Raw genomic sequence first — 25,187 nt, 5'->3', positions numbered from 1 at the left:
TCCAGGGCACGAAAGTGAAAAGTGAAAGTGAAGTCGCTCAGTCGTGTCTGACTCTTCGCAACCCCATGGACTGCAGCCCACCAGGCTCCTCCGTCCATGGGATTTTCCAGGCAAGAGTATTGGAGTGGGGCGCCAGTGCCTTCTCGGACTCTCTGTAGACATGTCTGACGCTAAAGCACAGACGTCCCCGGGCACCAGATTTCACCCTTGTGGGGACACCTCTGCCTGGACCAGCACCACGTAAGCCGGAGAATATAAGGGCTGTCTGCAGCAGAAGCCCCAAAATTCAGGTGGAGAATCTGGGTTCTCCCACACCCTAGAAAAGAAAACGCCAACTGAGAGAAACAGACATCCGTCAGCAGATACAAGCCCTGCTGCTTTGGAAGAGAGAAAGTCTTAACCATACAAGCCGCTGCAGCATGAAATTCTTTCTCGCCAGTGTCTGATTTGCCCAAAAGAAAAAGAAAAGCAACGAGGCTTTCACCTAATGAAACTGGGCACACATGTTTGGGCAGATTTTCTTTTTCAGAATCTGCTTCTTATTCACTGAGGAAAAGGCAATGACTCTACAGGAGGTGGGGTTTTCCTCAGGAGGCAGTTTTTCTTCCTTGGAAACCAGATTGTGTTCAAGAAAGAAGTGATTCACACACGTTTGGTTCTTCAGCAACACTTCATGATTGGATTTTGTATCTTCACAAATTGAGGTGATTGCTCTCGGGGAAAAATGAACAAAGGTTTCCTGGGAACAAAGCAATGTATAATGTACTTGTGCCCAGAGCATCTTTCCCAGCAAATTGTGTAGCTCAGCACATCTCTTTTCTATTGCTACGAAGAAAAAGCCCTGTAAAAGAAACAAGAAAGTCTACGTCCATCCCGGTTAAACTCTGATGCTGAAACTCCCTCTCTCCTCTTGAAAATCCAGTCCCAGCCCCGGACCTGCAGACTTCAGACCTGGGCTCCGGGCCTGGCCGGAAAGCGTTCCGGGGGCCCCGCCCCCAGAGGCGGCACCGAAGAGGGCCTCCGCCCTGGGCTTCCTCGCTCACACGCCCTGCGCCGCCGCCCGGGATCCTGCGCCCGGTTCCGCCCTCCTGACCCTGCCCGTCACCGGCGCGCAGCACAGCGGGGTCTGCAGGGCACAGAGGCTGTGGGGGGTGTGGGGAGCGGGGGGTCACACCAGGCAGAAAGGAGGAGGCCCCAGCAGAGAAGGGCACTGAGGTGCTGAAAGGCAACGGGAAATGAGCTGGAAATGAGCCCCCCTGGCAGATCCGGGACCACGTGCCACGCCGGGTCGCCTCCTCTGAACCATGCAGCTGCTCAGGCAGAGGCGCCAGGGCAGCAGGGAGAAAGAGCAGAGGGAGAGACCTGGAACAGGAGCCCGGCCAGCAGGGCGCGTGTCCATCCCGTGAGCAGCCTGCCTAGGTGCCTCCCCGATGACGCCGCAGGCTCTAAAGGAGGTGGGGGCTTGTCCCCCTGACTTGCTCATGCCCGCTGCCCCAGGGGCACACGGCCAGGTGGGCGCAGACGCCGCAGTGCTGAAGCTGAGGACGGGGCACTCGGGGCTGGAATGCCAGCTCTGAAGCGTCAGCTCTCACCCGGGGACAACGTGGAAGACCAGGGAGGGCAGGGCCTGGACAGGCCATCAGGATAAGGAAACGGTCCTGCGTCCAGACCTGGGCTTGGGCCTCAGCCAGCTGCCCTCCGGCACTGCGTCTGTCACCGCCGTCCAAGAGAAACAAAAGCATCTTCTCTCCGTGAAGCACGTAAAACAAGCTTTCGTTACATGCCTCTATTTTTATTTATTAAAAAGCAGAGCATTCCAGATCGGTCCATTTATTACACTTGTTTCAGAGAGCTCACGGGGCTAAACTTTCAGATAAACATCTGGTTGCAAATACAAGCTCTGCAGAAACCACTGTATTCTTGGTAAAACAGATGATAAACCATGACTTCACTTTATCTTAAATGTAAATATACAACAGTGGGTGAAAATGTGGATATTGTCATCCAAAAGTGTTCGTTTTCTCTGTGTGGAGTCCCCGTGACTCGAGAACACAACAGCTCCTGAAGGTGGTGCTTGGCCCCCAGATCCGGAGGAAACAGAACCTTCAGGAATGACTCATCATCAGAGGCTTTCATTTCACTCCTAGGCACTTTCGTTTTGCTGTTTACTATGAAAACCACCCTTTCTCATCTGTTTTACCTGCAAAGAGAGGCCCTAACCCTGAGCTGTGGTTGAAAACTCGATCCTTACATGACAGCTGGTTAGACTGGAGTGTGTGTGATAAAGAATTAACTACAAACAAAAAGAAGGCTCATCTGGTCGCCCTGAGTTTGAGACAGGCTGTAACGAGACATGCGGTTCCCCACGAGGTCACGGAGACTGCGACCAAAGCATCAGACCTTAAGGTCACCTAACGTCCCTGGAATTTCTTCCACTAGAGATTCTGAGTGACAATATGTCTACATATTCCTCAACAAAAATGTCGTGCAGTACTTTTGTAAATTATTTCATTGCATATGATTTAAATTAAATGAGTCTCTTTCTGTAAATTTCAGCAACGACTTGGTTAAAAGGTATCACCACTCTGTGGGCATTCAACAGGCTGGAAAGTTGCAAATACAACATTGAGAATTAAAACGTCTTTCAGTGGAAAATCGCTCTAGGAGCTGAAAGAAGCCCACACATGTGCAGAGTCAGTGGCACTGGTCGCTCCTATTCTTGCAGAGCCTCAAGAAAGGGAAATACCTTGTAAAAGGAGAACAGGAAAAGATCACAGGCAAGGAGCGCTTTCCCTAAAACCACGTTTAGAGGAAGAAATCCCTCAGCTCAAAGCCCCGGGAAAGTTTCAGGTGCTCCCCAGCTCCCCAGAGGCAACTCGGGAGGTGAAGAAGCCGGGTCAGTCCACCATCCAGGAGACACGGGGTCGAGGGGTCAGCGAGACGGCGGGAGAGGCAGCTCCCAGCTGTCCCCAGAACCCCTAGACCCACCGAGACTGCTGGCTTTGCCTCTGGCCCCGTCCGGGTCCGGGATGGATACTGCCTCTGTGCCAGCAGGAGGGCAGGCACGAAGCCGACTGGGGACTGACCCCGGGCAGCCTGATGTCACCACCACACAGCGCTGAGCCCACAGGCATCAGCCATGCCGCAACCCAGCCTGTCGCCTCCGTGCGACCAGCCCTCCACCAAGTTTCCATGAGACCATGAATGGCACTTCAGGCCTTTCCTATGAGATCTGCGGAGAAGAGGAGCGCTCGCTGAGCCCTCAGGCTTGGTGCTGAGCAGCCACACCCAGGCGCCCATGAACACACAGCCCTCAACAATCTAAATCATATCATGTGCCAGGCAGACAAAGTATGTCCCCATCACAGCAGATTAAACATAAGTATCTAGAAACCCTGAAGTATTTGGAAAGTGAACTATGTACTTCCTTGTAAACCACGAGTCGCTGCCAGGATCAAAGAGCAAATGAGGAGATGCTGTGGCTGAAAGCACGGGCGCTCCGTCCGCAGAACCTCGCTGGCAGGCCCGCCAGGAGCAGGGTGTGGCCTTGCTCATGGCTGGCGAGTGTCACAGTGGGGCTCAGGATGCACAGCTGAGCCCCAGGAGACACAGGTGGGTCTGGAAGACGCCCCAGGCTCTAACCTCCCGAGGGGGTCCCGGCATGCCCTCCTGCCGGCAAAAGCGGTGCAGCCCTCATCTGACTGACTCTGCACCGTACTGGGGCAGACCAGACGAGCAGTGGAGTGCTCCCTTATCTGCTGACAACACCATCACCAGCATAGGAAATCCAAGAACCTACAGTCCTCCCACTGCTTTGGTTGGGACAGGATGAATCTTTTCATATAGTTATGACTAGCTGCAATCTCTTTATTTAAAGGCACGTTTATATCCTTTGTACATTTTTTTCCTCTTGGCTTCTTTCTGCAATCTTGGAAGTCGTTTTTTTTAAATTAAAAATATAGCTCTTCAATTATCATTTATATTAGAAATAATTTTCTATCTTGTTTTGACTTTATTTTGTAATTTGTCTATTTTTTTATGAGATTAGAAAACATTTCTTTATAGTCTATCTGCCTTTTTCTTATGGTTTCTGCATTATAAATGCCTTTCCCAACCTTATAACACTCAGAGATAAAGTTTAAAGAAATATAGTTTGCAAAGAATGCTGACCATCAGATATCTAAGAAACACAAAGAGAAATAATCAAAAATACAAGAAAATAAGTAATACTTCACAGTCCCTCATGTCCGGGTGAAATTCCCCACAAGGAGAAGAGGTGCTGTGCAGAGGAGCAGAATTATCAGAGAAAATGCTGGAGGACTGCTTAGAACCAAGGCCATCATGATACTGAAGAATACAAAGGGAAAAAGGTCTTTCAGACACAGACGCAAACAGTCTCCTGACCAATGACAAGTCCAGTGATGGCAGAGTTCTGAGCAGCAACAGGGGCATCAGAGGAAACACACTTCCAAAACAGCAACAAAAAATAGACCAGAATTCTGTTAAGTCTTTCAGAAGCAAGGTGTGGTAAAAGGAGAGATTTCAGTCCCAGAGAGACCTTTGCCACCTGGTGATGGACAGGGAGGCCTGGCGTGCTGCAATTCATGGGGTTGCAAAGAGTCGGACACGACTGAGCGACTGAACTGAACCGAAAGATGTTCTTTAGGAAGAACGGGGATCCCAGAAGGAACACCTACGATAACAGACGGACAGCACAAGAAAAGTGCAAGGTGTGGAAAGAGCTTCTAGAAAAATCAGTAATAAAGTCTCACTTTTGAAGTTAACAGACAAGAGAGCACATCCCATTGACCGAGGGAGGGCACTAGGGGGTCTGTGCCCACTGGGCCCCATCTCTGGGGGCTCCCAGGTCCTGTTACAGGAGCACTCTCTCCTCTCGTCCGCCTGGACTTGCTTTTCCGGCATCCTCAGCTCTGATGAGCAGCTGTGCTGGGTATAACATGTTGAACTGATGGTGTTTCTTTTTCCCTCAGCACCTTGGAGAGCTCCACCCCCCACTGCCTTCTTCCCTCCATAGTCAGGGGAGAGATGCTAGATTTAGAAAATGAATCACACAAATCCATCCCCAAAACATGACTTATTGATGCATTTCTGACGAATGAAAACAACCAGCTTGAGAACTGGAAAGGCTTGTGGGATTTTAGAAATCTGGCATTTTCTCCCCATGGGATTATGAACCGTGAGTAAACTTAACAGCTACCAAGGACTCCTAAGGGACACAGTCAGCTTAGCCACAGATGAGCAAGCCGGCAAGAGCAATCTGGAGGGGCTGTGCTGAGTCCTTTCTCACGGGAACAGCTGCAAAGCCTCTCCGTTGATATAATAGACTACTGGGCAGAGATTCGGCAGTATTGATGAATATATCTAACAAGTGTGAAAATCATCATTTTATAAAGAGACAATTTAAAATGCAGGACAACAATTGCACCTAGTGGATGGTTTTAGCTAATAGGATGCATAGCAAAAAAAGCCAGAAGTGTATAAAATGCTGCCTGCACTCAGGCGTCCAGGCCACACACTTTCCTTACGCTGTTCAATGTCTTACACATTTTCCACACCGAGGCAGGAACGTCATGTTACTATTCACACAAATTCTGAAACGTGAAATACAGAGACTTAAACTGAAGGAGGCGATAGAGCCCGGATCCCACGGGGGGGACCGGGGAGGGGGCTGGATGCAGCCTTGTGACCTGCTTCTGAGGTCCAGCCGCACCCCTGCCACCTCAGTCCTCCCCGTCCCGCTCCAGCCCCACGGCAGCAGGGGGCTTTCACAGCAAACGGGGTGACACCGCCCTGACCCCTCAGGGACTCCACTGGCTGAACCACCATCTCTTTCTCCCCAGGACTCCAGTCTCCGCCCTATTCCAGAACCTGCCGTGCAGGGTCCAAACCAACCCCCACCTCCTCCTGCCCACCTGTGAACACGGAGACTCAAATCCAAAAGTACTTCCACTCCACCCTGACAACAGTGAAAGGAACCCACAGGTCACAATGGAATCTGATAAAGCAAAGGAAGTAGGTAGCATTAATGCACAGAGATCAGGGCTGGCTCCACCTACATCAGAAACGGAATGCATGACACTCATCAGACTCAGCCAGCGTTCTGCGTCTTGTCCTGATGGGAAAGGTTTTCAATTTTACCTCCTCTCTTTAACTGCCAGCTTATCCCTCTTCATTGTATTAAGTTTTGTTACTTAATTTAATATAGTCAACAAAAGAATCTGAAATGCAGTACTTGGATGCAATCTCAAAAACAACAGAATGATCTCTGTTCGTTTCCAAGGCAAACCATTCAATATCACGGTAATCCAAGTCTATGCCCTAACCAGTAACGCTGAAGAAGCTGAAGTTGAATGGTTCTATGAAGACCTGTAGGACCTTCAAGAAATAACACCCAGAAAAGATGTCCTCTTCATTATAGGGGACTGGAATGCAAAAGTAGGAAGTCGAGAAATACCTGGGGTAACAGGCAAATTTGGCCTTAGAGTACAGAATTAAGGAGGGTAAAGGCTAACAAAGTTTTGCCAAGAGACACACTGGTCATAGCAAACACCCTCTTCCAACAATACAAGAGAAGACTCCACACATGGACATCACCAGATGGTCAACATTGATATCAGATTGATTATAGTCTTTGTAGCCGAAGATGGAGAAGTTCCACACAGTCAGCAGAAACAAGACTGGGAGCTGACTGTGGCTCAGATCATGAACTCCTTATTGCCAAATTCAGACTTACACTGAAGAAAGTGGGGGAAACCACTAGACCATTCAGGTATGACCTAAATCAAATCCCTTATGATTATAAAGTGGAAGTGAGAAATAGATTCATGGGATTAGATCTGATAGATAGAGTGCCTGAGGAACTATGGAATGAGGTTCATGACATTGTACAGGAGACAGGGATCAAGACCATCCCCATGGAAAAGAAATGCAAAAAGCAAAATGGCTGTCTGAGGAGGCCTTACAAATAGCTGTGAAAAGAAGAGAAGCGAAAAGCAAAGGAGAAAAGGAAAGATATACCCATTTGAATGCAGAGTCCCAAAGAGTAGCAAGGAGAGATAAGAAAGCCTTCCTCAGTGATCAGTGCAAAGAAATAGAGGAAAACAACAGAATGGGAAAGACTAGAGATCTCTTCAAGAAAATTAGAGACACCAAGGGAACTTTTCATGCAAAGATGGGCACAATAAAGGACAAGCAAAAGATATTAAGAAGAGGTGGCAAGAATACACAGAAGAACTGTACAAAAAAGAACTTCATGACCCAGATAATCACGATGGTGTATCCACTAACCTAGAGCCAGACATCCTGGGATGTGAAGTCAACTGGGCCTTAGGAAGCATCACTATGAACAAAGCTAGTGAAGATGATGAAATTCCAGCTGAGCTATTTCAAATCCTAAAAGATGATGCTGTGAAAGTGCTGCACTCAATATGCCAGCAAATTTGGAAAACTCAGCAGTGGCCACAGGACTGGAAAAGGTCAGTTTTCATTCCAATCCCAAAGAAAGGCAATGCCAAAGAATTCTCAAACTACCGCACAACTGCACTCATCTCATATGCTAGCAAAGTAATGATCAAAATTCTCCAAGCCAGGCTCCAACAGTATGTGAACCATGAACTTCCAGAAGTTTAAGCTGGATTTAGAAAAGGCACAGGAATCAGAGATCAAATAGCCAACATCTGCTGATTGTCAAAAAAGTAAGAGTTCAGAGAACATCTCCTTCTGCTTTATTTGTTACGCCAAAGAATTGACTGTGTGGATCACAATAAACTGGAAAATTCTGAAAGAGATGGGAATACCAGACCCCCTGACTTGCCACCTGAGAAATCTGCATGCAGGGCAGGAAGCAACAGTTAGAACTGGAGATGGAACAACAGACTGGTTCCAAATAGGAAAAGGAGTACGTCAAGGCTGTATATCGTCACCTTGCTTATTTAACATACATGCAGAGTGCATCATGAGAAATGCTGGGCTGGATGAAAAACAAGCTGGAATCAAGATATATAGATGACACCACCCTTATGGCAGAAAGTGAAGAAAAACTAAAGAGCCTCTTCTTGAAAGTGAAAGAGTGAAAAAGTTGGCTTAAAACTCAACATTCAGAAAACGAAGATCATGGCATCCAGTTCCATCACTTCATGGGAAATAGATGGGAAACAGTGGAAACAGTGTCAAACTTTATTTTTTGGGGGGCTCCAAAATCACTGCAGATGGTGACTGCAGCCATGAAATTAAAATACGCTTGCTCCTTGGAAGGAAAATTATGACCAACCTAGACAGCATATTAAAAAGCAGAGACATTACTTTGCCGATATAGGTCCGTCTAGTCAAAGCTATGGTTCTTCCAGTAGTCATGTATGGATGTGAGAGTTGGACTATAAAGAAAGCTAAGTGCTGAATTATTGATGCTTTTGAACTGTGGTGTTGGAGAAGACTCTTGAGAGTCCCTTGGACAGCAAGGAGATCCAACCAGTCCATCCTAAAGGAAATCAGTCCTGAATATTCATTGGAAGGACTGATGCTGAAGCTGAAACTTCAATACTTTGGCCACCTGATGTGAAGAACTGACTCATTTGAAAAGACTCTGATGCTGGGAAAGATTGAGGGCAGGAGGAAAAGGGGACGACAGAGAATGAGATGGCTGGATGGCACCATCGACTCAAGACACGGGTTTGAGTGAACTCTGGGAGTTGGTGACGGGACAGGGAGGCCTGGCGCGCTGCAGTCCACGGGGTCGCAAGAGTGGGACGCGACTGAGTGACTGAACTGAACTGAATTTAGCATAACATGTTATATATGCTCATATCAAATCAATAAACTACATTATCCGATTTAGAAATTAAGTTTTAACATGACTAAATCTTATCTAAGCATCAGTTCAGTTCAGTTCAGTTCAGTCACTCAGTCCCGTGCAGTTCTTTGCAGCATCTTGGACTGCAGCACGCCAGGCCTCCCTGTCCGTCAACAACTCCCAAAGCTTTGCTCAAACTCATTCCATTGAGTCAGTGACGCCGTCCAGCCGTCTCAACCTCTGTCATCCCTTCTCCTCCTGCCTTCAGTCTTTCCCAGCATCAGGGTGTTTTCCAATGAGTCAGCTCTTCACATCAGGTGGCCAAAGTATTGGAGTTTCAGCTTCAGCAACAGCCCTTCCAGTGAGTATTCAGGACTGATTTCCTTTAGGATGGACTGGTTGGATCTAAGCATTGCGCTTCCTATATGTACTACTAGTTATCTTTTCCTATTTCATTTTGGTAGTTAGAACAAATCTATTTTATATAAAGGGGGGTAGCTAATATGTATGTGACTGAGCATGTCACTATTCATCTTTGATTCTCACCAATTTCAGAACTGTATTCTGATTTCTTAAATCTTAGAGAAATACAACGGTTTTGAAATGTGAAAGTGTCCGTTGCTCAGTCACAGCCAGCTCTTTGTGGCCCTGTGGACCATGCAGCCCACCAGGCTCCTCTGTTCATGGGATTTCCAGGCAAGAATACTGGAGTGGGCAGCCCTTCCCTGCTCCAGGGGATCTTCCCAACCCAGGGAGAGAACCTGGGTCTCCTGCATTGCAGCCAGATACTATACTGTCTGAGCCACCAAGGTGAACGTTATTCCAAAATCCTGAATGTCATTAAGAACTGACTATATTATAACTATATTAACATCGGCATCACTGACTCAATGGACACGAGTCTGAGCAAACTCTGGGAGACAGTGAAGGGAAACCTGGCGGGCTGCAGTCCATGGGGTCACAGAGAGCCGGACACGCCTTAGCAACTGAACAAACAACAGCAACATCAAAAGAAAAAAATACATAAATATTATTTATATTGCATCCTAAAATCAAAAGTTCTGTAGGTTCAAATTATTTTTTATAGCTTTCTGGATCTTAAGTGAATCAATTTCTTTTCAAAATACCACTGACTTCAACCACAAGAGATTTTAGCACTAAATCCTGGTTCCCACTGCATTTCAAATCCTAAACACCAGATGGTCGACATCGAAATCAGATTGATTATATTCTTTGCAGCCAAAGATGGAGAAGCTCTATACAGTCAGCAAGAACAATACCGGGAGCTGACTGTAGCTCAGATCACGAACTCCTTATTGCCAAATTCAAACTGAAATTGAAGAAAGTGGAGAAAACCACTAGACCATTCAGGTATGATCTAAATCAAATCCCTTACGACTATACAGTGGAAGTGAGAAACAGATTTAAGAGACTAAGTCTGATAGATAGAGTGCCTGACGAACTATGGACGGAGGTTTGTGACATTGTACAGGAGACAGGAATCAAGACTATCCCCAAGAAAAAGAAATGCAAAAAAGCAAAATGGCTGTCTGGGGAGGCCTTACAAATAGCTGTGAAAAGAAGAGAAGCAAAAAGCAAAGGAGAAAAGGAAAAATATAAGCATCTGAATGCAGAGTTCCAAAAGAATAGCAAGAAGAGATAAGAAAGCCTTCTTCAGCGATCAATGCAAAGAAATAGAGGAAAACAACAGAATGGAAAAGACTAGAGATCTCTTCAAGAAAATTAGAGATACCAAGGGAACATTTCATGCAAAGATGGGCTCGATAAAGGACAGAAATGGTATGGACCTAACAGAAGCAGAAGATATTAAGAAGAGGTGGCAAGAATACACAGAAGAACTGTACAGGAAAGATCTTCACGACCCAGATAATCATGATGGTGTGATCACTCATCTAGAGCCAGACATCCTGGAATGTGAAGTCAAGTGGGCCTTAGAAAGCATCACTGCAAACAAAGCTAGTGGAGGTGATGGAATTCCAGTTGAGCTGTTTCAAATCCTGAAAGATGATGCTGTGAAAGTGTTGCACTCAATATGCCAGCAAATTTGGAAAACTCAGCAGTGGCCACAGGACTGGAAAAGGTCCGTTTTCATTCCAATCCCAAAGAAAGGCAATGCCAAAGAATGCTCAAACTACCCACAATTGCACTCACCTCACGTGCTAGTAAAGTAATGCTCAAAATTCTCCAAGCCAGGCTTCAGCAGTACGTGAACTATGAACTTCCAGATGTTCAAGCTGGTTTTAGAAAAGGCAGAGGAAGCAGAGATCAAATTGCCAACATCTGCTGGATCATGGAAAAAGCAAGAGAGTTCCAGAAAAACATCTATTTCTGTTTCATTGATTATGCCAAAGCCTTTGACTGTGTGGATCACAATAAACTGGAAAATTCTAAAAGACACAGGAACAACAGACCACCTGACCTGCCTCTTGAGAAACCTTATATGCAGGTCAGGAAGCAACAGTTAGAACTGGAGATGGAACAACAGACTGGTTCCAAATAGGAAAAGGAGTATGTCAAGGCTGTATATTGTCACCCTGCTTATTTAACTTATATGCAGAGTACATCATGAGAAATGCTGGACTGGAAGAAGCACAAGCTGGAATCAAGAGTGCTGGGAGAAATATCAATAATCTCAGATATGCAGATGATACCACCCTTATGGCAGAAAGTGAAGAAGAACCAAAGAGCCTCTTGATGAAAGTGAAAGGGGAGAGTGAAAAAGTTGGCTTGAAGCTCAACATTCAGAAAACTAAGATCATGGCATCTGGTCCCATCACTTCATGGCAAATAGACGGGAAACAATGAAAACAGTGGCTGACTTTATTTTTCTGGGCTCCAAAATCACTGCAGATGGTGACTGCAGCCATGAAATTAAAAGACGCTTACTCCTTGGAAGGAAAGTTATGACCAATCTAGACAGCATATTAAAAAGCAAAGACATTAGTTTGCCGAGACATTACTTTGCTGACAAAGGTCCGTCTAGTCAAGGCTATTATTTTACCAGTGGTCACGTATGGATGTGAGAGTTGGACTTTAAAGAAAGGTGAGCATTGAAGAATTGATGCTTTTGAACTGCGGTGTTGGAGAAGACTCTTGGGAGTCCTTTGGACTGCAAGGAGATCCAACCAGTCCATCCTAAAGGAGAGAAGTCCTGGATGTTCCTTGGAAGGACTGATGCTGAAGCTGAAACTCCAATACTTTGGCCACCTGATGTGAAGAGCTGACTCATTTGAAAAGACCATGATGCTGGGAAAGATTGAGGGCAAGAGGAGAAGGGGACGACAGAGGATGAGATGGTTGGATGGCATCATTGACTCAATGGACATGGGTTTGGGTGGACTCCGGGAGTTGGTGATGGACAGGGAGGCCTGGCGTGCCCTGGTTCATGGGGTCGAAAAGAGTCAGACATGACTGAGTGACTGAACTGAACTGAAACACTAACTTTGGCAAGTGACTTCAGAGTTTTTCTCTAAAGCAGTTACAGGAAATTCACAAGGCTTCTGTCAGCCCAGCTCCACTAAAATGTCACTCCTTTGCGGAATCCAAAAATCCGCCATGTTCTGCACCAAATCTTGCGTTAGATACACTGCAATGAGATAGAAAGTAAAAGGTAAACACCACGGATATTTTACGGTAAGAGATATTCAATGCAGGATAATAAAGGAAACGCTCCAAAAAATTCTGTTCTAAAAATTTATTAAACCATTTATCTTACAGTTTTTAACGGAAACTGGAAAATATTTACGTGTGAAGTTTTCAACACACTAGAAAAGATGACTTAGAAATGCAGTTCTGAGGGAAGAGAGAAAAAATAGTTTAAACTTTCCTCTCAAAAGTTGATTCATGGTCGTTGTTCCAGAGACAGGAGGATTCTCCACATTCTCCTCCTGGCCTTACTGGTGAGTCACAGTAGGCGGGCACGTCCCGCAGCGCGGGTCCCGGAACAGCCGCAGACCCCGAGCCTGGAGTCACGGCTCAGCGGCGGCTGACGCGCGGGGGGCCGGCTGAGACCCGCGCGCGAGCTGGGCTCCCGCGCCCGGAGGCGAGGCGCGTGCCTGCGTCTCTGCGTCTCCCGCCCACGCGAGTCTGCGATCACGAGTCTGCGATCACCGAAGCCTCCCGCCGCCTCCGCCGTAACCGCGGAAGCCGCAGCGTGTGCACGCAGCCCGGCTGTCTCACCAAGCCCACCCGACGGGCACCCCCGGCCCGGCCCGCGCGTGCCCAGCGCCCCGCGGCCTCAGGGGTCCGCCCGGCCCGGTGACGGTGCGGCGGACCTCCACAGCTCTCCGAGCATAGCAAAAACTGCACATAATTGTCACAGGAAAGGTCGACTAGCGGAGTCGCTCGGTAAAGTGTGATTATCTGAAGAGCAACCATTCGGGCCAATGCCCAGTGGGACAGAGATGGGACGAGAGTATGCTACTTTTACCAGTGGCAGCGATGCCAGTTTATGCAACTGATACCAAGATACAGCGATTGTAAGAACAGAAAGGCAAGGTTTTATTCAAACCAAAACAGCTAATCATAATTACAAATTCTCAGAACAAGAGCTGGAAGCAGAACTGGCTTCTCTTCGTCACAGCGTTAGTGCCACAGACTGGGATGAACCCTCGATTCAGCTAGTGCCTTGGGTACCAGGGTCTCACGGACTCATCCAGTCCTGAGTCTCTTTCTGGAGGAAAGGGGACTCTCCGCTGACTCACAAGCAGCCTCTCTGGCAAAGCCGCCATCCTGCCCTTTCCAAAGGCAACTGCTGACGGCGACTGGTCCACCCGTACACCCGCAAGCCGGACGAGGCTCATGAAACTCACAGGCACAGATACTGGACAGAAGCGGGTTCCGACAGCAGGGGAGAAGTGGGCTGAGGACAGCTAGAGCTAGCAGGGCTAACGCAGGCGGGGGCAGACACCGGCCCGGGCTGGGGTTCAGAAGGGAGGCCCGGACCCAGCCGGCGGAGGTCAGTGTCGGGCAGAGGAAGCACGCGAAGCCCAGGGCAGCCCCCAGGACACCAGAGCCAGAGAAGGCGTGCGCTGGGGTGGGGGGGGCTGCATCCAGAGAAGGCGTGCGCTGGTCCGGGGGGCTGCTGCTGCTTCTGACGCATGAACACTGACTGAGCTTCAGGAGGAGGTTATGAGGTGGGTCCCAGGAGTGTTAACTGACCAGCCGGGCAGAGCTCCCAGGGGCCCCGCGATGGGCATCAGTGGGCTTCAACGGCGGTGTAACCAGAGGCTGAGGCTCCCTGGAAACAAGAAAAGGACCCACAGCAGAGGGTCCCACCCCCCACTCACAGAGCCGGAGCAGAGGACCAGCTCTGCTGGGCTCACAGCCCAGCGCCCAGCTTACTCAGGGAGGGGAGCTGGGCTCCTGGGCAGAGAACACCCGAGGCCCACGGCACTTAGGTTCTGAAGGGCGAGTCTCCAAAATGAGTGCGGACGTTGACAAAGGTACCGTTCATTTTCAAGACCAAGCGTGGTGATTTCTGACGGGAATAACTGACGGTCATGTCACACTTTCTAAATACAGACTGTTCCCCTGAACACTAGTTCAGTGAACAAAAATGCCCCCACGTAGAAGTCGGATTCCTTCCTACGGTTATATTCTTACAGATAAGAAATCCATAAAATAGCAAATTGTCCTATTAGGAGGATTCTCATTCATTCTAGAAATGGAATTTGATTCCTATAATGATTTGTCATTTAAGCTACTTCCGTCAAAATATAAATAATTACAGTTACTTCTCTTTTAGTCAGCGCTTAAATGCACTTACCACTCACCGCACAGGGGCAGGGTGTCTGCCTTCAGCTGAAGTCAGCCTGGGAAATAGAGCGGCATGGATGCTAACAGAGCCTGAGTCTTGATCCTGAGCCTTACCGTTTATGTAACTGAGACTATAACTCAGCGCCGTAACGCAAGGAATCGTGGTGCCTATCAAAAATGGAGTTGATGTCCAATGACAAGCAGATTTATTCACTCACAGTAAGGACTGTAAGTAACACGCAGACTCAGCGCCAGGTGTGCGTACAGAGAGACAGCTCCGGAGACCCCCTCAGGAGAGGCAGGTCAGCAAGGGTGCCGGGCTCCCCGGCAGGCCCCCTGGGTACCCCCACGTAACTGGCCTTTTCTGACTATTTCTAGCAACAACTGCTAACAGGGCCGCTAAGCAACTAAGAGGAGCAGTTTCAAAATTTCCCACTTCTTTGCTTAATCAAAACACAGCTAATTAGTAATGTTTACGGGACGTTGAGCTACAGCTTCCGTAGAAAACAGAAACGGCCTCACCAATAATCTTAACTGGAAAACACACTGCAGTCTTCACCACGCTTTTCACCAGCATCAGAGAGAAAGGCGAGGGGTGGGGAAGGCAGGACTCCGGGGTGCAGAGGCTGGTGCTCAGCACAGGATCGAGGGCACCGCGGCCTGGCCTGGGGGAAGGTGACCTCGAGTGTTCAGCGAGAACAAGCCCAGCCCTCACCAAGCCCGCAATCTGAGTGACAAGAGTAACCGGTGGGAAATAAGAAAAAGTACAAGGCGGTTTAAACGCAAATGCATTTCCCCATGAAATCCTCTTGCAGTTTTCCTCCAGAAGTTATTTCTTTAACCTACCTTGGTTCATCTCAGAAAATGCATGTAGATTCTAACTGGTGAGTTTCTGAGGATGCTGGAATCAGATCTCAAAGGACCCTTAGAACCTGTGGTAACCCACGGGCCAAAGAGCAGATAAAACCAAGGAGGGTCTTGGAATGCAGGCACGAAAAAACCAAACCCTTATTGTCCTTCCAGCCCATGTTGTAACTATTAGAGGAACAGTATAAACTGTCTCCCCTCCCACCCCAGGGAGAAGGTGCTTGCCCCACCCTTCCCCCACCCACCACACAGGCCTCATCCAATCAGCAAGTGACCCTCAAGACCCCGCCCACTCCCTGCACCCTGGTAACAAAGTGCACGCACTAAGGACCCTGTTCAACCTCGGCTCTGCCCCAGCTGGCCCGCTGCTCTAACGGAGTCTCCCACTCTAATAGACTTTATTTCCCTCTCATTCTGCCTCACGTCTGGAAATTCTTTTCCAACCCACGCCCGGACCACGACAGAACCCAAATCCAGGTTCTTCGGGTGGTGGTAGAGGTGTCGGGGGACACACGGTCCCCAGCTCGCATTCGGCTGGAGCCACCCCCACTGCCCACGTCCACGAGCTCAGGGGGAGTGTCTGCTCTGTGCGGACAATACGGCCCTGGGTGCAGAGACGGCCCCACGCGCCTGATGCCATGTGCTTCCTGTGGACCCAGGCGAGCCTCCGGGACACGCACGGCCCTCCTGATTCGGCAGCCAGGGGGCCCAGCCACAGACAGGGAACTGGCTGTGAGCCCACTGACCCGGCTCCCCTCCCTCCGCTCAGATGATAAAGCAGCTCACTGTCTCCGCCTGCCACCCTTCCCTGGAATTCAATCTGTGGAGCTCTGCCGTCAGCCTTGCCTCCTGCACGTCTCCTGGGACATCATGGGACGTGGGGGCTACTGCTGAAACTTTAAGAGCCATATTTATGCTTATGCAGCCACACAGAAATGCAGATATAAAAGGTCGCTGTTCCTCATACTTTGCTTGGTGAAACATGGCACATTTTTACATCATTTCAGTTCAGTTCAGTCGCTCAGTTGTGTCCGACTCTGTGACCCCATGAATCGTAGCACGCCAGGCCTCCCTGTCCATCACCATCTCCCGGAGTTCACTCAGACTCACATCCATCAAGTCTGTGATGCCATCCAGCCATCTCATCCTCAGTCGTCCCCTTCTCCTCCTGCCCCCAATCCCTCCCAGCATCAGAGTCTTTTCCCATGAGTCAACTCTTCGCATGAGGTGGCCAAAATACTGGAGTTTCAGCTTTAGCATCATTCCTTCCAAAGAACACCAGGACTGATCTCCTTTAGAACCTCCTTGCAGTCCAAGGGACTCTCAAGAGTCTTCTCCAACACCACAGTTCAAAAGCATCAATTCTTCGTCACTCAGCTTTCTTCGAAGTCCAACTCTCACATCCATACATGATCACCCGAAAAATCATAGCCTTGACTAGATGGACCTTTGTTGGCAAAGTAATGTCTCTGCTTTTCAACATGCTATCTAGGTCATAACTTTTCTTCCAAGGAGTAAAAATTTAATTTAATTTAATTTCATGGCTGCAGTCACCATCTGCAGTGATTTTGGAGCCCAAAACGATAAAGTCTGACACCGTTTCCACTGTTTCCCCGTCTGTTTCCCATGGAGTGATTTTTATATCAGATAGTTTCAATAAATAAGCATACTTTTAAAATTTGATCTTGTAAAATGTTCACGTATCTCCTGAAAAAATCAGGTAATCCCCCATTTTTAAAGATGTCCATCTTGCTTATGACATCACAGACGCCATCAGAAGTTTCATCCCCGTCTCAAAGGTGAGTCACCTAGAAGGAGAAACACGTGGCAGGCACGAAGCACAAGGACAGCCGCCCCCAGTCACCGGGTTACCCGGGGGAATTCCCCCTCACCTGGGGGTCCCGGGTGATCCACCTCCCTACCTAGATGAGGAAGTGGTGACGTTACCAGACACACACTTCACAGGAGCTGACAGGCTCTCAGCGTCCACTCAGCACGCTCACCGTGAGATGCACACCCGACCGGCGCTCCCAGTCCCCGAGCGGAAGCCTCCACCGGAGCAGCAGCGTGCATTAAACACAGAAACGTGCGTTCAGCACAAACCAGCCAGTGTCTGAACGTGAAAGCGGGCGCACTGGTGGATCTCTCCCGCGGGGTTTATCCACACGGGGGAGTCGGGGAGGCAGGTAAACCCAGGGCTCAACTCAGGGAATGAGTGTGCCAGGGAGCAGGTCTAATGCAAAAGAGACGCGGACGCTCCAATCCTGAGCAAGGGACACTCAAGCGAGGCCAAGTTCTCATGATTCAAAGCAGCAATCAGAAAGAACATGTTGTTTTGCTGATTTAAAAAAAAAAAAACAAAAAAAGATGTTTACAGCTAGAATTATAATGGGTTGAAAACAACTTTCTTAAATGTCATCATTGTCTAATTAGAAGCACTAAGTTCTCTTTCTTAACTGAAATGATAAGTAACTAGGCACATTCAGTGATGTCATGGATAGTTTACTGATAGGAAATACAGCAAATCCGCACGGCTGTCCAGACGCCAGGGATTCAAGTGAAAACCAATGGCCATTAGCAGCCAACAGTGCAAAGACATTTGGTGCCAAGGCAGGCTCCATCCACGACTGTGTGCTCTGAACGTCCCTGTGGGGAGAGCGCGTAACAGACTCATTTGATTAATGAATAAATGAGCCCCAAGCCTGCTGTGGGCCGGAGCGCTCAGCACCCAGAGCGCCTGGGGGCCCGTGACACCACACCAGAGAGAGCATCCCTGGCCTTGCAGCTCCGCGTTCCTCTTCCAGCCCGAGTCCTCAGGTGCTGACGAACCCTGGGCAGCACGAGGTGCCGGGCATCACGTCCTCGAGACTCTGACTACGAAGGAAGCAGTCATCACAGCTCGGCACACAGGGTGCAGCCCTTGTCTGAGCCCCAGATTTGGAGCCTAAGGAGCCAGCACGTAGCACTCCACAGACTGTTTATTTGAGGATCCGCCACTGACATATTTTTTAAAAGCTGAAGTTGCTGCCAACAGCTCCTCTGGGAGGCGAGTTATGCAGCAAGACAACCCCACTTGGTTCCTGAGCTGTAATCTCAGTGGCTGCAAGACGGGCCCTGGGAAAGCCCCTCAGCTCCTGGCCGAGGGCATGTCTGTCAGCCCAGGGGGGACAGAACCCCCAGCCTCCCCTTCTTAAGGACGAAGTTTACTTCCAGCACCTCTTCCCAGTTTACTTTCCATCTGTAGCAGCTGCAAATCTCCTCGGTGACAGAGTAATTCAAACAGTCAACAGGGAGCTTTACGGGAGACTCCACTGCAAGATGTTGCCGTAGCAGCCCAGAGTGGGATAACTCGCTGGGGGAGGCAACTATTTCTACGCATATTTAAAGAAAACCACCCAGTCATTAATACCGCCCTAGTTTAGAAGCATGCCGACACGCGAGGATTTATAAAAGCCTTCAAACCACAACCGCTTGAAACACAGCTCAGTTACCCTAAGAAGGCAGCTGAGTCCACGCGGGCGTCTCCTGCCTCTCCTGGGCTTGGGGAGGCTGTGGGGAGGGACCCTACTGGAGGGGGTCCCGCTGGGGGGCTTCTCCTGGGACCCTGTCCTCAGAGGGCTCCCCGACACTCTGCGAGGCTGGGTGCGACTCCAAGCCTCTTCCAGAGCTTGTCGTTTTCTCTTCGGGGCACACTGCTGCTTCCCCGCCACGATGCAGAGATTGAAAAGTAAGAGCTGGGGGACCGTTTGAGGCAGGGCTGAGAAGAGAAGTCACGCACACACGCACCCCGAACTGGTATCATGAATCCAGCACCCAGGGCGGGGCTGCCCCCAGAGTATCGGGGCTCCCGGCAGGGACAGGGCCAGCGCCAGGGCACAGGCCCGCCAGGACCGAGCTGGGCTCCGGGAGGCGCCGCCTCGTGGGTTCAGGGTTCTCCGCGCCCCTGAACCCCCAAGCCCAGGAGCCGCTCGCAGGAACAGCGACTCAACTCGGGAACAGGCAGACCCACGAATTTCCGTCTGGAGGGCTGGGGTGGGAGGGCGGAGGGTCACCGCCGGGGACTCGGGGACGGGGACGCAAGGGGGACGGAGGCGCCGGCAGGCGAGGGGGCGCCAGGTGAGAAGGGGGCGCAGGGAAGGAGGGAGACAGCGGGCAGAGAAGGGACGCCGGCAGCGACCCGGGCGCGAGGAGGGAGGCGCAGCGGGGAAGAGCGCCGAGAGGAGGGCCGCGGGGACGGCGGGGGCCGCGGGGACGGCGGGCCGCGCGGAAGGCGGGGCGCGCACTCACCTGCAGGCGGCCCGGGCGCCCGCGGCGGGCAGCCGGGCGCGGGGGTCCCTCGGCGCGCATCGCCGCCCGCTCGGCGGGCCCGCGCCCCGGGGCCCCGCGCCAGCCTCCCCGAGCCCGGGGCGCCGGTCCGAGCCGCGGTCCGCGCGGGCGGCGCTCAGGCCTGGCTCGCGCTCGGCGGGCCGCGGGCGGGGGGCCGAGCTCCGCCCACGAGCGCCGCCCCGGGCCCGCCCCGGGGAGGAGGGGCGCGCGGCGGCCGAGGCCCGGGGGGCGCGCCCGGGGGAGAGGGTGCTGGTGTCTGGCGGCTGCGGACACCCGCCCCGGGGTCGAGCGCTCCTCCCGGCCTGCGCCCCCTCCCCACCCCTCCTCCGGGGAGCGCCCCACCCCCAGGACTTCCCCGCCCTCGGGTGGTCGCAGCCCGAAGCCTTCCGCGTCCCTGGCACCCCTCCCCTGTGGTCTTCCGAGCATCCGGAGCCCACGTCGGGCCCCAGGGACGGTCCAGGAAAGGGAAGAGCGCGGGGGCCTCACCCGGCGCCGCGCCCCGAACCGCAAGATCGACTCGGTTCCTCCCGGAGGCAGCGCGGACCTGGGACCCCGGGCGCCCCGGACACTGGGCTTGGGGGTCCCCACCTGCCACTGCCGGTCAGTGAGGACTCGGGCAGGCACTGGCTGGTCGGCCGTCCCCTTGCTCGTCAGGGCAGTACTGGCTGGCGCAGACTCAAGTCATCCTCGTTCAAACGCAAATGACAGTTTGGGGTAATCTCGGGAAACACACACCCGCCAAGCGACCAGCCTTTTAAACGCAGCAAGCAGGTATCTGCCACGCTTTCCAATCCCTGTCTGCCACTCGGCACAGGTGCGCGAAGCCGCCCACGGTTCTCGGAGGAGGGAGAGCGGAAAGTCCAGACGGGGACCATGTGACCTGTCTCTGCAGGGAGAAAGCCCCAGGCAGGGTGGACAAGTGGAGATCGGGCAATCAGAGACTGCTCAGTCTGACTGCGGCCTTTTCCAGCTTTATTGGGAAGTGATTGGCAGCTGCTGTTCAGTGTCTAAGTCGCGCGGCCAGCTCCTTGCGACCGCACCGGGCCGCAGCCAGCCAGCCTCCTCTGTCCTCCACTGCCTTCTGGAAGTGACTCAGACTCATGACCATCCAGTAGGTGATGTTACCTAACAGTCTCACCCTCCGCAGGCCCCTTGTCCTTTTGCCAGAGGAAGGATAACATTGTGCGAGCTTAAGGTGTACAAGTCCATCCTAGGCTAGCTGAGGTCACATAACTACCATTTCTTTTTAGTAGTAAGAACGTTCATAATCTGCTCTCTAATAACTTTCAGGTATATAATACAGTCTTGGTAGTGATAGTCTCCGTGCTGTACGTTAGGTCCCCAGAATTCATTCATCTTGTAACTGAACAGTTTGTACTCTCTGATCAACATCTTTGCAACCCTCCAACCCCCAAGCCCCTTGTTACCTACCGAGTCCAGAGTCCAATCTTGCTATGTTCCCCGCAGGACAAGCCAATGGGCTGGAGGTGAGGTGTGGAGGAAAGGATGGCCGATGGAAATCTCACCGTAACGCTCTTACTGGGGTCTGGATGCCAGGTTCTTCTTTAGATCAGAGTGGGGAGGTGAGGAAACAAAGTAAAAAGGCCATCAACCTTGCAAATAAGAAAGGCAAGCCTCAGGGAGGAGATGAGTTAATTTCTTCTTTCCTGCCATCCACAGGTGGACAGGGTTCTGAACAAAGGCACGTCAGCAGTCAGGCAGAGGGACAGGGTTCCCTGAGGTGGGCAATTATGTATGATTATACTAACAAAAGCAACAGAGAGCAAGTCAAAGAAACCTTCCAGCTTGGAGTCAGAACTGGCTTTTCCCTGCAGCCCCTTGGTGCCTAACGATCTACTCTGTTTCTCTGAGTTTGGCCTTTTTTAGGTTCAGTATTTAAGTGAGACCATACAGTATGTGTGGAGAAGGAAATGGCAGCCCAATCCAGTATTCTTGCCTGGAGAATCCCTATGGACAGAGGAGGCTGGCAGGCTGTAGTCCATTGGGCCACAGAGTCAGACACCACTGAAGTGACTTAGAACTCGTACAGTGCATCTTGGCATCAGGTGGCCAAAGTGCTGGAGTTTCAGCTTCAACATCAGTCCTTCCAATGAACGTTTAGGACTGATTTCCTTTAGGATGGACTGGTTCAACTTCTTAGCACATAAATATCAACAAATTCCAAAACAATATGAATTGAGCAGTAACATTTATTATCTGAAGACTGCCCTATTCTGTAGTTCTTGTGAGTTTTAGACATAACTCATATTAATGTCAGGTTCAATGAAACAGAAATATGGTAATGATCACAAGTGATACTGTTTTTCTTAAATGATAAATAGATTTTTCTTTTACTCTTTAGTGAATTTCTAGTTTAGACAACACCAAGAAATTATGGCGCAAGAAAACACACTTTTTGTGTAACAAATACAGTTTTAAAAACACACCTTAGTTTCCTCTACAGGCAAATGGAGAAAGCAGCATGGGCGTACCTCAAGAAATACAAAGAGTTATTACTACTCCCAGCAATCCTCCTGGGCGAACAACTGAAGGAAATAGAAACAGGATATTGAAGGTATCTGCACGCCCCTGTCTACGGCAACATTATCCTCAAGAGCCAAGACATGCAAGCAACTCGAGTGTGCAGCTGTGGATGGACGGGTAAAGAAGCCGTGGAGTGCGTGTGCCTCTGTGTGTGCGTGCACTGAGGCAAGTGTCAGCTATATGGTGTGTGCATGTATGGCATGTATGCGCATATGAGTGCGTATTACATGTGTAGATGCTGGACATTATTCAGCCACAAGGAAGAATGGATCTTGCCATTTGCAACCACATGGATGAACTTTGAGGGCATTCTCTCAAGTGAAAGAGAGTAGGGGGCGGAAAAAGAAAGAGAGAAGGAAAAAGAGGGAAAAGGAAGGAAGGGAGGAAGACAGAAAGCAAGCGAGAAGGTAAAGGAAAGAAGGTCCCACAGCAGCGGACGGGGTGGTCCCTGCAGGGCTCTCCTGGAGGAACACGGTGTGGGGGCCCCTTGAGAATCAGCAGTGCTCAGAGGATTCAGAAACTGACCAGGCCTGTGTAGCTGCCGGACAGTAGAGGGCTTTTAAATCAAGAATGGGTTTAGGTGGGTGATCAGTGAGGGCCTATCAGTTCAGTTCAGTTCAGTTCAGTCACTCAGTCGTGTCCGACTCTTGGCAACCCCATGAATTGCAGCACGCCAGGCCTCCCTGTCCATCGCCAACTCCCGGAGTTCACTCAGATTCATGTCCATCGAGTCCGTGATGCCATCCAACCATCTCATCCTCGGTCGTCCCCTTCTCCTCCTGCCCCCAATCCTTCCCAGCATCAGAGTCTTTTCCAATGAGTCAACTCTTTGCATGAGGTGGCCAAAGTACTGGAGCTTCAGCTTTAGCATCATTCCTTCCAAAGAAATCCCAGGGCTGATCTCCTTCAGAATGGACTGGTTGGATCTCCTTGCAGTCCAAGGAACTCTCAAGAGTCTTCTCCAACACTGCAGTTCAAAAGTATCAATTCTTCGGCGCTCAGCCTTCTTCACAGTCCAACTCTCACATCCATACATGACCCCTGGAAAAACCATAGCCTTGACTAGATGGACCTTAGTCGGCAAAGTAATGTCTCTGCTTTTGAATATGCTATCTAGGTTGCTCATAACTTTTCTTCCGAGGAGTAAGCGTCTTTTAATTTCATGGCTGCAGTCACGATCTGCAGTGATTTTGGAGCCCCCCAAAATAAAGTCTGACACTGTTTCCACTGTTTCCCCATCTATTTGCCATGAAGTGATGGGACCAGATGCCATGATCTTCGTTTTCTGAATGTTGAGCTTTAAGCCAACTTTTTCGCTCTCCTCTTTCACTTTCATCAAGAGGCTTTTAGCTTCTCTTCACTTTCTGCCATAAGGGTGGTGTCATCTGCATATCTGAGGTTATTGATATTTCTCCCGGCAATCTTGATTCCAGCTTGTGCTTCTTCCAGTCCAGCGTTTCTCATGATGTACTCTGCATAGAAGTTAAATAAGCAGGGTGACAATATACAGCCTTGACGTACTCCTTTTCCTATTTGGAACCAGTCTGTTGTTCCATGTCCAGTTCTAACTGTTGCTTCCTGAACTGCATACAGATTTCTCAAGAGGCAGGTTACGTGGTCTGGTATTCCATCTCTTTCAGAATTTTCCGCAGTTTGTTGTGATCCACACAGTCAAAGGCTTTGGCATAGTCAATAAAGCAGAAATAGGTGTTTTTCTGGAACTCTCTTGCTTCTTCCATGATCCAGCAGATGTTGGCAATTTGATCTCTGCTTCCTCTGCCTTTTCTAAAACCAGCTTGAATATCAGGGAGTTCACAGTTCATGTATTGCTGAAGTCTGACTTGGAGAATTTTGAGCACTACTTTATTAGCATGTGAGATGAGTGGAATTGTGTGGTAGTTTGAGCATTCTTTGGCATTGCCTTTCTTTGGGATTGGAATGAAAACTGACCTTTTCCAGTCCTGTGGCCACTGCTGAGTTTTCCAAATTTGCTGGCATATTGAGTGCAACACTTTCACAGCATCATCTTTCAGGATTTGGAACAGCTCAACTGGAATTCCATCACCTCCACTAGCTTTGTTCGTAGTGATGCTTCCTAAGGCCCACTTGACTTCACTTTCCAAGATGTCTGGCTCTAGATTAGTGATCACATCATCATGATTATCTGGGTCCTGAAGATCTTTTTTGTACAGTTCTTCTGTGTATTCCTGCCACCTCTTCTTAATATCTTCTGCTTCTGTTAGGTCCATACCATTTCTGTCCTTTATGGAACCCATCTTTGCATGAAATGTTCCCTTGGTATCTCTAATGTTCTTGAAGAGATCTCTAGTCTTTTCCATTCTGTTGTTTTCCTCTATTTCTTTGCATTGATCGCTGAAGAAGGCTTTCTTATCTCTTCTTGCTATTCTTTGGAACTCTGCATTCAGATGCTTATATCTTTCGTTTTCTCCTTTGCTTTTCGCCTCTCTTCTTTTCACAGCTATTTGTGAGGGCCTATAATTGCATGTAAATACTTGCATCTTTCACCACTTGTAATACTCAAGATTTTTCTCAATCGTTCACCTGTTGAACAAGAATTGATTCTTGAATGATATCTTGATGCCTTAGGAGACACCAGGGCTGTGATTCATGCAAGACCACCAGGCCCTCAGGGAGCCAGCATCTAGTGCATGGCTGACAGAATAAGGCCACCACCTCTTACTTGATGGATTACAGGCATTTTATTGCCCACGTAATAAAAATGTCCTTCCCAAGCCGGGTTATGAACACACGTGTCAAATGCTTTGGAGAATGAATGAGTGAACTATAAACTGGTTATGCCACCATATCCTGACCCAAGGAAGAATATTTGGAGAAGATATTT

General features: G+C 49.7%; 1 protein-coding gene across 1 annotated transcript in view; it reads right to left on the bottom strand.

Annotated features, from left to right (window-relative positions):
- Window positions 1-19,812, bottom strand: part of SNTG2 (syntrophin gamma 2) — a 126,192-nt gene extending 106,380 nt beyond the window's left edge. The window contains exon 1 of the mRNA XM_042242755.1: window positions 19,742-19,812. Within this exon, the coding sequence (XP_042098689.1) occupies window positions 19,742-19,801 (60 nt within the window). The 5' untranslated portion in view covers window positions 19,802-19,812. The remainder of the gene's footprint in view (window positions 1-19,741) is intronic.
- Window positions 19,813-25,187: the final 5,375 nt, after the last annotated feature.

Source organism: Ovis aries, chromosome 2 (genome assembly GCF_016772045.2).
Source record: "Ovis aries strain OAR_USU_Benz2616 breed Rambouillet chromosome 2, ARS-UI_Ramb_v3.0, whole genome shotgun sequence".
NCBI classification, from domain to species: Eukaryota; Metazoa; Chordata; class Mammalia; order Artiodactyla; family Bovidae; genus Ovis; species Ovis aries.
The sequence above is the reverse complement of the archived record's forward strand: the minus strand, read 5'-3'. Positions and strand labels throughout refer to the sequence as shown.